This window comes from Apteryx rowi, unplaced genomic scaffold (assembly GCF_003343035.1).
Source record: "Apteryx rowi isolate R43461 unplaced genomic scaffold, aptRow1 scaffold_633, whole genome shotgun sequence".
Lineage (NCBI taxonomy): Eukaryota > Metazoa > Chordata > Aves > Apterygiformes > Apterygidae > Apteryx > Apteryx rowi.
Genome location: NW_020450909.1, coordinates 355,635 through 370,649, shown reverse-complemented (window position 1 = coordinate 370,649; position 15,015 = coordinate 355,635). Strand labels below are relative to the sequence as shown.

The 15,015-nt window shown below is 40.2% G+C and overlaps 1 protein-coding gene across 1 annotated transcript in view; it reads right to left on the bottom strand.

Moving 5' to 3' along the window:
- The window catches only part of PHACTR2 (phosphatase and actin regulator 2), a 64,120-nt gene that overhangs the window by 21,715 nt on the left and 27,390 nt on the right, over positions 1-15,015 (bottom strand). Inside the window, exons 5-7 of the mRNA XM_026084289.1 lie at positions 6,047-6,593; positions 4,507-4,706; positions 1,880-2,036 (exon numbers count right to left, since the gene is read on the bottom strand). Of these exons, the coding sequence (XP_025940074.1) occupies positions 1,880-2,036; positions 4,507-4,706; positions 6,047-6,593 (904 nt within the window). The remainder of the gene's footprint in view (positions 1-1,879; positions 2,037-4,506; positions 4,707-6,046; positions 6,594-15,015) is intronic.

The following is a 15,015-nucleotide window of genomic DNA, read 5'->3' as shown; positions in this document are numbered from 1 at the left end:
TAAAAAGGAGCAAGAGGAATTACAACAGTAAAATTAATTTTGCACCTGTCTTAAAGCTGAAAGTCCCAAAAGGCAGCCTCTCCATCCAGCACAACTTCACACGATTCACTGCAGAGTATCTTTGGCCTCATGAAACCCATCAGATTCAAGTCATGCTCTGAGAACCCTTAGCATGTCTGTGACCCTCAAAGAAAAGGGGAAGATGCAGGTGGCATGGGTGGCAGCATAGGAACCAGCGTGGCAGGCCATGAAATGGGACTAGGGAGCTGAGCTTTGAAGTGTGGACTTTCTGGTGTGGAAAGCAGGCGAGGAAAACACAGCTCTGGAGAGAGTGGTTTTCAGTTACACTGTGGGGGAGTTCTGGCAAAGAACTGCTTTAACACTGGACTTTTTTTTTTAACAGCCCAAACACTAGATCAAATTAGGTACAAAGCTTCCATTGTGTAGCTGTGATGTTCAGATTTTGAAGAAACGACAGGCAGGTTTAAAACAAGTGATCAATCCCACATTGTAGAAAGTTCCAAAATTAAGACCTGATCCAACACTTACTGAACTGTGGGAAAGATTTCCATTGGTTTCAGTAGGTTTTGAATCAGATCTTTATGCTGCCAGGTACTGACTACAACATTATGAGTTTTAAAAGAACATGCATTAAACTTGGTTGTGATTTCAGACATGAACACAACTCGGAAACTGTAACTCGCACAAACTCGGTGAGGGGGTCCTGAAATTGGTCCACGTATATTATTGCCGGTCATCAAAATAATACTATGTGGTGAATGTGCCAGCTTTCTTGCAGAACCAGCAATGCTACACAAGACAGTTTAAGACAGGAATCAAAGAGCAGTTTGTTCAGTTTAAGCCACAGAGAGAAGACAGATAAGCAGGATGTGATTACCAGAGCTGGATTTTCGTCAGGAAATCAGTGATAACAACCATGCTGCTTTATTAGTAGAAGAAAAATGACCCATGGATTCTACACAATAGATGCATCACTCTTACTGTCAAGGAATTAAATAAAATTACTTAGCTAGCTATCCAATTCACAGAATAATTCAGTTCATGTTCTGAGTGCTGATATAGGGCTTCTGTACTTCTGTACTGTAGTAATACTTACTGGACTACCAAATATTTGGAAATCCCTAACAAACACAGGACATCCTCCAAATGTCTGTCTGGACAATATTTCTGGGCACAAGAAAAAAGGACAGGTCTGGGAAAATCCAGACATACTGTAGTCTATTCTCAGAGAACTATGAAAATCCAAATTAACATTCATGAAGAATTTTTTAACAAAACTTGGAAAATGCGAGTCAAAATTAGCTGGTTTTCATGAAACGTTCTCCAGTCCAGAAGGAGAGAGTAACACACATCCTATAGCAGTTAAGAGTATGGCATGGCTCAGAGGTGAACACACTAAGCATGGGTCTACAAAGCCAGTCTCTGTTAGTTTCTTTTGCTGGAACCAGTATACAAATAATTAAACATTTAGAGAGCAGGAAGAGGATGGAAAGGGACAGAAGGAAAGACGACACAGAGACAGACTCTATACGCCAGGAACTACAGCTCTCATCTGAGATGGGGATATACAAGTTCAAGTCCCAACCAACCAGTTCTGAGGAAAAGCTTGAACCACGGTATTGGTTATTCTGGATTAAGTCTTACTCTCTTCCTCCTTTTTTTAACATTTCAAAAGCTCTCAGTTTTATTCCATGAAGAACAAAAACTTTGTGAGAAATAAAAACATTGTTCTCCAGCCAGTTCCACCATGAAGATCCTGCAGCGTGTATCAGGCTGAATTTAAAATGTGAACCCAATGTTCTTGAGTCTCTTCCCCCACCTCCACTCAGTAAAACCACGTTTACACTGCAACTGATACCTCACTAGTTTTGTTCCAATCTGATGTCTGATTTCCTGCCTCTCCTCTTCAGATGTACGCTGCAAGATGTTTTTGTCTTCCAATTCTTTCTTAGATGGTCTGTTGCCAAGTTTGATAGCAAGAGTATCCCTGCGACGAATTTTACTTGCCAAAGAGCCTGAGGAAAGAAGGAGGAGGGTACATTTAGTTCATTCATGCTTAAGTTACAGACACAAATTCTGAATAAGGACTTCAATACATCCCCAAAGCAGCCTTGTTGCCACATGCAGGACAGGAATTTTAATTAGCATCAGAAGAAAAATAGTTTCAACTCAGTTCACAATAATAAAAAGCTGAAGGACTTACATGAAAAAGCTAGCAACCAAAATTATGGAATAGTTTTACAAGCATCACTTGTCATCTGTGATGTGATAGGATAAAAATGACAAATCTGCACTTAAGTGTCTTTGAAATCTGATACCTTACAGGTTGATTTATTTGCCTATTTTATATCATCAGCAAACTGTTGCACTTTTTCTTAAGCCTTAAATGGTTTATTCTCATTCTCTCATCTTTTCCTTAAATCTTCTCTTTTCATTTTTTTCAAGTTAACATCACTTAGTTCTTGTGTAATGCTTTTCACCTTTAACATAGACTAATTCATAAATTAAAAGATACCTTTTAGAAAGTGCTCTTAGTGCTTGTAAAGTATTCTAAGCATGAACCCCCAGGCACTGAAGCAACATATTTATCCACAAAACAGATATAATAGAGACAACAGCCATTCAATTTTCCCAGCATTAGCTTCAGCCAGCTGTGGAAACAAGTATGTTTTTTATGGCTTTTAGTCCTTCCCTTGTCTCTTGCTATTCTGACTGAGGGTACTGCATATGCTCTACGTTGGCGGGCTTTTTATGATGCAAGATAGTTTGGTAAAATCAGAGGCTCCCAACTCCTCATAAGATGCTGTGCTGCTGTCTGAATACATTAATTTTCAGTTCATATTCAGACCAAAGGCAGACAACCAGAATTACAGAAGACTTCAGTCTCTTGAGCTATGTGGCTCTTCATCTTCAGCCAGACCAGCAACCAGACAAATGAAATGTTCATTCTCCCTCATCCCCCTTCTGTACACAGAAATCAGACACAGCACTTTTGTGTTCAGGCCTTCTTAACTAAGCACAGTAAACCACTTCCTCCTGAATGGCTGTGGGCAAGGCTGTCAAGCCATGGTTTGACTCTCATTTTACTCTGGCATAAGGCCACATTGCAGGTGGTAGGGGTAGTGTTGCCCTTCTCTCTGCCCCAAATTTCTTGTTGCTGCCACCTCCTTTGCTCCAGTGTTAGTGTTGGTGCAACCACTGGGGAGCCGGATCAGACAACTGATTCAATTGAAAACCAGCTCAACAACAGTCACCATCAAAAAGTAAGCATGAATGCTGGCCTAAGAGAAGAATGAATAGCTGGGAGCAGGAATTAGGCAGGACAACCCCCTCCAGCAGTAGCAAGGATGTCTGCCAAATTAGGGTGGTGATATAGCCATGAACCCAGCTGAAATTTCTAAACTATAAACTTAGATGTAATCCACTGTGATTTCCTCTTTCTGCAAAGGTGCTATAATGCTTAAAGCATTCTGATCAAAGAGGAACAAATGACTTTCAGACAGGGAAGTTGGCTGCTGACTGATGGGTTTCCACCACAACCTGTGCTCACACTGTTACACCCTTGAACCCTGGGTCTTCTGCAGGGGCTCCCAGAAGCTGCTGGGATCGGTGTCCATGGACACCTGGAGGAGTGTGCTCCTCTGTAACCTGCAGCCTGGATGGTGGCTATGTGACACTGAGCCACCTGGAGGCTCTGGGCTCAGCCATTCCAACCGACAGCGGAGAGATGCTGCAAAACAACCTCCTCATTCACCACACTCCCACAAGAAACTCTGTGATCTCTAGTGCAGTTCAGTTCATATTCACACTGGTTAGTGTAAAATCAGAGGTGCTTTAAGGGTAGAGGTTCATGACATGGATAAACCAAATTAATGGCTCACTGATGCTCAAATGTGGAGGTCTTGTTCCATCCCCTTCTTTCTCCTGAACCTGTTCCTTCAACCTCTACTCCCATCCATGCAATGCTTGATCTGCTCCCACCACTGCATTGGCCCCAGCATGTTTCTAATCACAGTTGTTGAGGAGGGGAGAAGCAGGACACTCATTTCTCAGTCATGGTAAAACATTAATTCATCTAAAGTTATCTTATGTGACCATACCCTTGTCTCTTTACTCCACACTAACATGGGTCAAGCATGCTCACATACTGCAATGTGCAAAAGGTAGCCTGCAATTGCACCTCGGGAGGCCCTGCAGTAAAACCAAATCCTGGAATGCAGTCACCTGCAGAGTGATGTGCTTACTAGCAGTCCCATCCCAAAGTCTTTGCTCCCTGGCAGGCTACAGCTTCAGAATAGCTACACAAAAACTGGCTGGGTGTAAGTGTCTTCAAACTACACACAACTAGAGAGCTCCAGTTATCAATCTGGATGCAATCACAGCAGCTTAGTAGGACTTCTGACCCAGCCCAGCTCAAACATGTATATTAGATATACTCTAAGGTGGCCACTCCTTCCCAGTACACTCTCCTTGTCAGAGGCTTACTTTCTGCACTTCCATTATCATCATCGTCATCGTCATCATCATCTGTGTAGAGTATGGGCCCATCAGAATCCGAGTCACTGCAGTGGCTCTCTCTGCTACTTTCACTCTCAGGAGTGGCTGCAGCTTCAGAAGCTTCCTCCCCTGGTTCAGCATGTGTTTGGTTAGATGCCTCTTCCTCTTCGTCTTCTCTGGTAGCCAAACTGTTAATTCGTAAGCAAACATGATGTCACATTAATGGAAGCAGCATAGAACACAAAAGGGAGACAAACTGTATAAGAAAGTATGAAAATAAAAGTCCTGTTATTCAAATTGACTTCTCTCTCACTCTCTCAAAATATATATATAAAAAATAACACACATATATATAACATATATTATGTACGTGCATGTGTGCATATATATGTATGTATATATGTTAGGAAAAAAGATGCAAACAGTCTGAAATGATGAGCTGCAAAGCTTACATAAAGAAATCAGTGTTCTTATTTATTTCTTGAGGGATGGGACCAACAGTACATAGCAGCTAGTAAGAACAGAAGAACAGCTAATAATGTTGGTGGTGAGAGGACTGAGTCCCAGAGTGGAAGGGAGTACAAAGCTCCCTATCCTGTAAGGATGACTCTATTTATTGCAAACACAATTTTATTGCTGTTGAGTCCAAAATGTTCATTTCCATCACTGTTGAACAGGGGAATCAGCACCAGAGTGCCCTCTGCCTTCGGAAAATCCTTTATATAAATGAAGGGTAAAGCAAGGGGAGAAGAAGCCAGCACAGGAATGTAATACTGGCACACCCATGTACCAGCAAAAGTTTTGCTATTCAAGGGAAATTCTCTAGGCCGCTGGCATCTAGACTAAACCCTCTTGGGTCATTATGAAAGATTTTGGTTCCTGTGGCAAGGAAAAGACAGATTAAGAAGCCAGTTGCTTTTTTTGCTGCCAACTATTTTGTTTGAAAAATGTAATTATGACCTTGCTCTTAACTTGATTTTATGGTATGTCAGACTTAGACAAGTTATTAGGCAGTGACAAACCAAACATCTACCAGTCAAAGCCTGGAAATGTCATTTTAAAGGTTGCAAGTAAATCCAGCTACTGAATTGAGAGCTTTAGTAGCAAGATTTTTAATGATATCCACAAAAAAAGTAAAACCTTTGTAATTCAGCCTCAATTTTTGTTTGCCTTTATGAGAGAAAAATAAAAGTGTTACCTGCTACCTAGCTGAGCTGTTGACTACAGTGGTCATATTAAACCAGGCAACAATGTAGGAGGCAGGTTATGACAAATGACATTCTCGAGAAACATTAGGTATTACAGGTGAATGGCACAAAGATGTTGTCAAGGAAAAAATTGTGCTGGGATGCAACACTGCCCTGGACTGCTAAGAAATGCGTGCAGATTTTCTTCTCAGGGCCAGCCAGCAAAAGAAATAAGAGATCTCCATGTGCCTTTAGCATCCCTTAAGTCAAAGTAACACTAGAAATCTGGCTTCCTTAGCAGTGAGCCATACTACTTATCAAGGACAGCAATACAGCCTTACCTTTCCGTGTCTTCTCCCCTGGCATCTGAACTGTTGTCTCGGGCTGTACTGCTCAGGTTCTCATCTGTGCCATGTTCAGTCTGGAGAAGAGGTTTATAATCTGATCCAGCAACGGATGGTCCTGCTCTGCAGCTGTCTGATGCAGCTTGTGTGTCTGAGACACTGGACTGAGTGGCTGCAGCAGGAAAAGGAGGTGGAGGCGGAGGTGGCGGAGGGGCAGCAGTGGGAGGAGGGGGGACAACCAGCTTGCTCTGCTGGTCTATGTCCTCAGTTTCAGAAATCACTATGGAAGTTTCCTCAGGCTCAGGTTTTTCTGCCTTCACTTCCAACCTGTTGGCTGCAGCACCTGAGGGGGAAGAAGAAGCCCCATCTGGTGCTGTTCGTGGGGCTGACTGTTTCCCAGGTTTTTTCTTGCCCCTGGGAGTCCCCGATGTGCCCGATTTGCTGGAAGTCTCCTTAGAGGCTTTGGGATGAGATGATGTGGACAAAGGAGATGGTGATGAAGAGGACTGGGAGACTGGTGGTTTTTTTGCATGAGAGGAACTAGCTAAAATATGAAAACAAAAAGAATTTTACAGTCTTGCAACTATACTAATTTTTGCATCATTTCTTCATGAATTGACTTGTGTGCTGATATTTCAAAAACTGAAAAAATTACACTTGATACTTTTATAATCCTTCATCATACACTTGATAAGTAAATATTACACTTCATATTTCAGCTTTAGAGGTGGGAAAACTGAAATGATGAATACTTGCCTAGGAACAGTGGAGGGGGATCAACCTCAGAAATGGGTGAAAGTTTGATTCTAGCACTCTAGCACCCTTACAACTTGTCTGGACATCATCTAAAGACTGCAGTTCTTTCAGAAGCATTAACTGCCTGGGTTAAATAATTTGCTACTAGACAGAGAAAACTGTCTACCTCCTTAACTGAGCTAAGCTCCTAGAAGCATGAGTTTTCCTGACTCTCTATGAGATTCAGGGAAAGTATGAGGGCTTCCTGAAGAGGAAATCAGAGACCGCAAAATTAGGCTTCTGCTTTATAGAAGATCCTACCTTTCTACACTGACAGTGCAGAAAGTGACTGAGAAAGAGAGAGCTGTAGAAATTTGTTAAATTAGCACTGAAGCCAACACTCTCTCARTTGTGAAACTGTAGTTTCAGATTACTTGGAATTTGGATCTAGCTTTAAAACTGAATCTTGAATGTAGCGGGGTGAAATTGGCTCAGGTGACCTCCAGAGGTCCCTTCCAACCTGTATCATTCTATGATTAAGGATCTTGCATCACTTAAATTCTTATCTTGCCTGTGGATGGGAGTCTGTTTTTACAAACATTAAGGCAGAGTGCTGGGCTGCCCCATACAAGAAAGACAGGGACTTAATGGAGCAAGTCCAGCAAAGAGCTACAAAGACTGGAGCATCTCTTATATGAGGCTCAGAGAGAGGCTGAAAAAGTCTGAACAAGAGAAGGCTCAGGGGGATCGTATCAATGTTTACAAATATCTGATCGGATGGTATAAAGAAGACAGAGCCAGACTCTTCTCAGTGGTGCCCAGTGACAAGACAAGAGGCAACGGGCACAAACTGAAACACAAGAAATTCCATCTGACCATAAGAAAACACTTCTCCACTGTGAGGGTGGTTGAACATGTTGCCCAGAGAGGTTGTGGCATCTCTATCCTTGGAGATACTCAAAATCTGACTGGACACACTCCTGAGCAACCTGCTCTAGCTGACTCTGCTTGAGCAGGGGGTTAGACCAGATGATCTCCAGATGTCCCTTCCAAACTCAACTATTCTGTGATTCTACAGTTTCACAATGTTCTTGCAAGTGGTGTCTTTGCACTTAAAGGTAGGAAGCAGAGCGACAGCAAAACGAGATGGGCTTGCAAGTCCAGCTGGGCATGTCAATTCAATGGAAGCAGGATCCACTGACCTTGCTCTGCATAAATGAACTCTATAATGGGAGAGGCATTGAAGGCCTCCCATATGAACTGGAGCTGTTTGTCTTACCAGTGACAAACTCTGGTAGCCTTGAAAATGTAGTGACACGAGATTCTGACAGTAGCTTTACAGGCTCGCCAGTAACACTGCTTTTTACTTCTGTGATATTTACCATACTGAAACATATATGGTTGCGCCTTTACTATAATCACTGCCCAATTTGGCAAGAGATTCTAACTAGCCCGGTATGCCCATGTGCATTCCAGTCACATTTATTTCTGATTGCTGTGATGATGCACCATCAGTCTGAACTGGGATGATCCCAGTCTGAACTGGGAACTCAGATTTCTGACATTCATTTAAAAAGCAATACAAACAACAACCCTCTTACAATTCAGTTATTTTCAACAAAATACATCCAACTCAAACACTTCTGCTGAAATAAAAATGCATTAACCCCAAGAGAACAAATGAAATCATTAAAAAGTTACACAGCAGCCTTGCAGCCAAGCTTTCTGAGTAAAACAGAAAGCTGTAATAGAAACCTGCTGAAAGGCCTATTTTACTTATAAGCAGGCCTCTTTTACTTATAAGCATTTAAATAAAAACAAAACCCCAGCAGATTAGGATAGAATCAAAATACAGATACTGGCCATAATAAGCTCATGATATAAAAATAGCTTCCACAGTTAGACTGTTCTCAATCTCAAAGATGGAAAATAATAGAAAAAGACACATTATACCGTTCTCTGCTGCAGTAGAATGTTACGGTTTATAAACATTTAGAGTGGCTTTCAGTACATCTGGAAAAATCTGTAGAAACTCATGACTTCAGGCAAATCACTGTCCCTCTTTGTGCTACGAGGTAACTGTAAAGGGCATAAGACAGAATCTACCGATACTGCACTAATCTTACCAATCAACTACAAATCACTGACTAACCTACCAGCAAATCAAAAGGAAACAAACAAATGTTATAGACAGCTGTCCGTAATTGCAGTGGAAACAAATGGCTCTGGTTCTGATCCAGCAAAGCACTTAAACACAGGCTCAAAGTCAACGAAACCAGTTACATGCTTTGACTTAAGAATTCCAGCATAATACAAATACACAGCCATGCTATAATTATCGTTGGGAAAATGTCAAAAGATGTTTCCATTGAAAAAAAAGCTTGCATTAGTCTCAGAACCTTTTTGGACTTGCAATCAGATGCAGAAACCTGAAAGAATTCTCCTAGAGAAAATTTCCTCCCACTTTCCCTTAGGTCAAAAGAGCTATTGTTATTGCTGCTGGCTGGGCTGGCTGACAATTTTCTGTCATATCTCTCTTTCAGTAGAAAATTAGAATTTTGATTAAATTAAAATTTTTGCGATGATTACTTGTCTTGTGGAATGTGGATATTTCTGTTTGAGCCCCCTCCTCCCAAATCTACTGTTTCAATTTGGAAATAGCCTGCTGTGATGCCTCATGAGAGCTATGGTTCAGTTATTCACATTCCTATCCTCCTTCATGTGATGGGATCACTGGCTGCATCATGTCTTCACTTTCATGGGGATCTAATAAACCTCCTGTATTAACTACTGCTTCCCAAGCAGCTCTATTTACTAAGTATAGCCCTATTTCAAACGAATACAATGTACTTAATGTTGAAAGAAATTACTATTAGAATATGTACTATTTTAGACAAGGGATACATTGATATATTTTATACCCATATCATCTCAAGCATTCCATGAAATTTCAGAAAGGCTACTAAAAGACAAATCTGGAATTTGTATGTATTTTAATTAAACAACTCACATACCTAAGAATTTGTTTCCAACAATAGGCCTAAACATTTTCTTTATCTGAATGGGTTATTTCTAAAAGGTTTACTGTTATACGGTTCCCTCACCTTGGAATAACTGAGTTTTTCATCTGAATCTGAAATACAGGCAGCAAATTCTGCATTTTCAAAATGTTTATTCTTGTGGTCTGCTGATATAGTAATGATGTAATACCAAGTTAATGGATATTTTATGTTAAAGTTATTATTTTAATTTTAGCAGTCCTGTAATATTTTCAAACAGCCCTCTTCTGTATGCTTCAAATACAAAACTTGCCAAAATGTGCAAGCTAGGAAGAAGTATACTTGGAGAGAAAACTGGAAGGACTGAGGACTTTGAAAGACTGAAAGAGGATTGAAAACATAAGGTTTATATAAGCTGGCCAAGGCATATGCACAGTCCATTCATCATAGTACCACTTGTGTTTAAATTATATTTGGGTGTTCTCATTTTGGTCATCTTCTAAATTACAACCATTCAAACTTGAGGAGATCAGTACCGTGAAGACAGCTACCTATAATCTCTTTAATTTAGCATCATTGCTAAATTTTGGTTAAAAAGTGTAGCGATATTTGCTATGTATCTGATGAGGGGCATTTTCCATTTCCAGTGCATATTTAGAATCATAGAAAGCCACCAGTCAACCCACAGAAGATTGGCCATTTCTAATGAGTTATAATTTGTTCTTGCAGCTAAAACAAAAGCTACTCAATGGTCTTTAAAGATGCAGTCATGATTTTATCCTTCACCTCTTCAAGATCTTGTAATCTTGACATATTTATTGAATGAGCAGATGTTTCCAGCAGAAACTTACTGCAATACCATTTCCCAAAATAGTTTTACTTTGGGGCAACTCAGACACATTTGGTTTTAGAAGTCACCTTTTTTTCCCTGCTGATTCTTTAACAGTTCTCTGGGTCATTTTATTGCCAACATTCACACTTTAACTGGGAATACAATCTAGTCTCTAATGTGCTTGGTCTTGTGTGTACGTTTTTTAGATAGCAAAGTGATCTGTCCATTATTTGGAGTGTTTGCAGACAGCAGAACCAGAGCTCAGCGGAGAGCTAATTCAAACACATCAGTTGCTTCAAAAACATCAGTTGCACGCTCTTTTGTACACAGGTATTTACAAAAGCAAAAGTTATCAAAAGACCAAGCCAAGCACCCCCATGCACATGCACCAACCGTAACGGGCACTGCCTGTGCAGTACTCACCAGCTTCTCGATTTGCACTGTGACTTGTTGGCTTGGGAGGTGGGAGAGGAGGCTGCTTAGCAGGAGCCTTTCCCTTTTTTTTAGCATAAGGTGCTTCATTACTCTTATGGCTGGTGGTGGTGGAAGCAGCAATAGCATTTTTTGGTGGTAGCAGAGCTTTTTTAGTTTTAGGCTTAGGCTTGGGTAGTGGTGGAGCATGGGATGCCGGTAATTCTGGGCAGTGATCAGTAGTGCTCTCTATGGATAAGAAAGTGAACAGAAGCCAACTGACACAGACATATGCCACATGCATTCTACAGCAAGCTTGACAACAGTGACAACTTTTTGTTGCTTGAGCTCTTCGGAATCAGGAGAGACTTCCTCATCTTCTGCCTCATACTGAAGTATTACTTCAGAAAAATATTACGGTCTGTCTTAATTCAAGTCCTTCTCCTGCAAGATGATGCAGTTTTGCCCTGCGTTTCTCTCAGTCTCACCTTTTCTAGTGTTCTAAGCATCATCCTTAACTTTCAGTAGCAACAACTAGAGTGCCAGCTGCAAACTAAGTGCCACTTACTTCTCTAACAAATTCCCTTGGGTTCTTTCCAATCCTCTGAGATCAACAGGATATAAAATTCAGATTCATGTGAATTTGAATGTGTACAGGGCATTCTCTCAGACAGAGGTTCAAACATGACTATGTAGCTGGAATTTTCCCCTAAAGCAAACCATTCTCCTAAGCTGCAGTCTGCTTGCTCATAGAAACAGTAACTTTATTTTGGGTATCTTCCCCACGGTATTTCTACTCTTCAGAAAAAGACAAAGTTAAATTAGATAGAACGCCATTTGCCATGGGAATGTTCTTCCCTCCTGCAAGCTCTTTGGGTTCTGTTGCAAGACTGCAGTTTCAAGAATCAATAATTCCTTAGTCAATGGAGATTTTTACCATGTCTACATCAGCACACAGTGTTATGCAGTGCAATAGCAGTAGCTCTGTAGAGTGAAACAGGTAGCACTGAGGACTCAACATCCACACTACACATTTCAGGAGATTTTACTTTGCACTAGTTCCAGACTAGGCTTGTAGACTGCATGCCCATTAGTGGTGGAAGCCCATTCATTGAGTTACTGAATGCATCTTTTGGTTTAGTTTCATCCAAAAGGAATCTAGTTTGTGCACTCAGCAAACCAAAGCAGGGTAAGTGGCAATGATCAGGAGATTCATTTCGAAAGTGCACTCCTGATGCAAACTGTAATGCTAATGTAGATGAACCATTTATAGTCAACATAAAATTTTGCAACGTAATCTCTGTGGTTGTTTGACTGTAGCTGGTAGCCAGACAGAAATCTTTATTTATTCCATCACACCAACTCTGTGCCCATTTAGTCTCAAGATAACCTTTCCAAACCTTTTAGAAAAAGCATTTTATAAAAACATGAGCATACTGTCAAAATCATTAGGGCTTTACTTGCCTGTTAGTAAAAACTACAGTGCTTGGGGAAGAGAAAGGAGCCAAAGCGATATTGAAAGTACTTCTAAAAATATCTCTTTTATCAATGAAGAGGAAATCAATTCACTTCTTACATTATGTTCATATTATAATCTCATTCTTCTATACATTAAATGGCCATTCCTGAATCTCCTGTCTGTTTTCTGCTCTATTTCTCCCTATGTAAAAGATTCCCAAGAGATAAGCAGCATCTTTTCATTTTAAGATTAGTAGATGAAAAACAAATAATGTGTTGGACAACAATGACATTCTTTATCTCAGAAACAAATCCTTTTCAACCTCTAGTTTAAGGCTGGCTAACATGAACCTAATGCATCACCTGCAGTTATTAAAAGCAACATGCACACATATCTCTCTTCATGAACTGAAGGAATTAACACTAACCGTTCAGTGTCTTTCTCTTTTATTTCCAGCCTTTATTATCACATTATAGACTAGCATGTTTTTACTAACATTGTGCAAGGACTATTGTATGGCAACCTTTTACAGCTACTAAACAGACTATTTTGAGCACAAATTCTTGGACTATCTCTTTGTTCTCCTATCTCTTTCTTCTGGACCAGAGAAAGACTTTGGAAGAAGAAAGAAATGTATTTCTTACATTTTGCTTTCCTCTATTATAGCAAAAAGTATCTTCTTGTGAAACTCCACCTACCTTCAATCAAAGTTAAATAAATGATTAAATTCTGAAAAAGCAAGAAATTTTAAATTTTTAATTCTGTTAAACATAGCAAGAGAGTATTTTGTATTTTGAAGATCCTGAAGGACATGATCATCAGGAAGAGTTTTAAGTGCAAGCCATTCTTTGATAAATCTTTTCTTCATGAGTCCAGCATGCTAAAGTTTTAGTTATTAATAAGAAACAATTTAACAAGAGTTTCTGTACACCGTCACTGAGTTCTGCTTCCAGTCACATTAACACAAATAAATGTTAAAAAGAGGATAATATGCTACTAAAAACAAATATACCATACACCATGTTCTGAAGTGATACAATGCAATCATTTAAAATCTCAAACAATTTACATTAAACCACATAAATGATTAAAGGATAYGTGTAGTAAAATTTACTTTCTGAATTAGTCAAAAAAGCACAAAAATCTAAGGCCAAAGCTTTACTCAGCTGGAAGTAAACACATCTTAATGATTGTCAGCTAATGATTTTCAACTTTTCTTTAGAAAAATAATTAAAAACTATAAAGGAAAAACAAAACTAGAACAGAAAATTCTAATCAAGGTTCCTGCTTGGAGATTTCAATTGTGATTAGAACCAGCAATTTATATAATACCAATTTTAACAGACGTACCTTGCCATCACTTGGATATCATCTTTAACTCGAACATATCTTTCTCATATGATGTACTGTTAGGTACATCATATCAAAGTCTGGCAGAATTCTTCCGCACAGCAGCACTGAGACTTGCATTTCCTGTATGCTCAGATAGTTACAGCTCTCACTGAATCTTGATTGCATCTTGATTACCTAAATGTCCTTTTCTGGCCTTGACTGTTGAATTTTTTCTTGCCCATATCCATAAGGGTAGCTGTGGCAAAGGTGACTACTGTTGCCCATTGCTTTGACCATGTCATCCCTCTTGGTGTCCCTTTGTTAGTTCCATCTTTTTTATCTCATCATATATAAACTGATAATCCTCAATGTCCAGGGTGCACAGTCTGATCTTGCCCAAGCTGCTGTTTCTCATTTACTCCTAAGTTAATGATTCCCAGTTCCCAGCTGACCAGCCCATTATACCAGCTTTTGGTGTCTGCAAGCCATGTTTGAAGCAGATAATTTTCACTGCTTTTCCTTTGCTGCCCCTCATGCTTGGAAGGAGCACCCTGTAAACAGTCACAAAGCTACCTATCTTCCTTCAAATTCCCCTCTGCTATGATGACCTGAAAATTTTTACACTGCTGGCATTGTGCTTGTTATCCTGGGCTGGTCCCCTCTTATTTTTCAGTACCTAACCACAGTGCCCTCTCACAGACTACAAGTCCACTGGAACATATTTTGTGTTGTTCTGTGTTTGTGTAAGACACTGTACAATACATTTCTGGTATATAGATAAGCACTGCAGTAATACAAATAACTGATAATAATAACGGCAACAGCAGCATGCTCTTGAACAGTGACTAGGATGGTCTGATGTCTGTAAATGGCTCAAGGTACAATTATGTTGTAATTGTATCTCCCTAACAGGATTCTGCATGAATATGGGCCCTTGGTTTTCATGCCTGTTCTTTCTTTGGCATCTCAGCTGTGACTGCCAAATCAAGGAGACCATGGGACCCTGTTTGAAGATCGACAACTGATGGCGAGAGATGGGATCCACCTCACGAGGCAGGGCATGCAGGTCTTTGCCAACAGGTTGGCCAACCTGGTAAGGAGGGCTTTAAACTAGGAAAGACGGGGGAAGGGGAGAGTTATAGTGCCAGGGTAGCTGGCAAAAGACAGCTCAAGTCGGGATGCCTCCAGCAAGTGAATG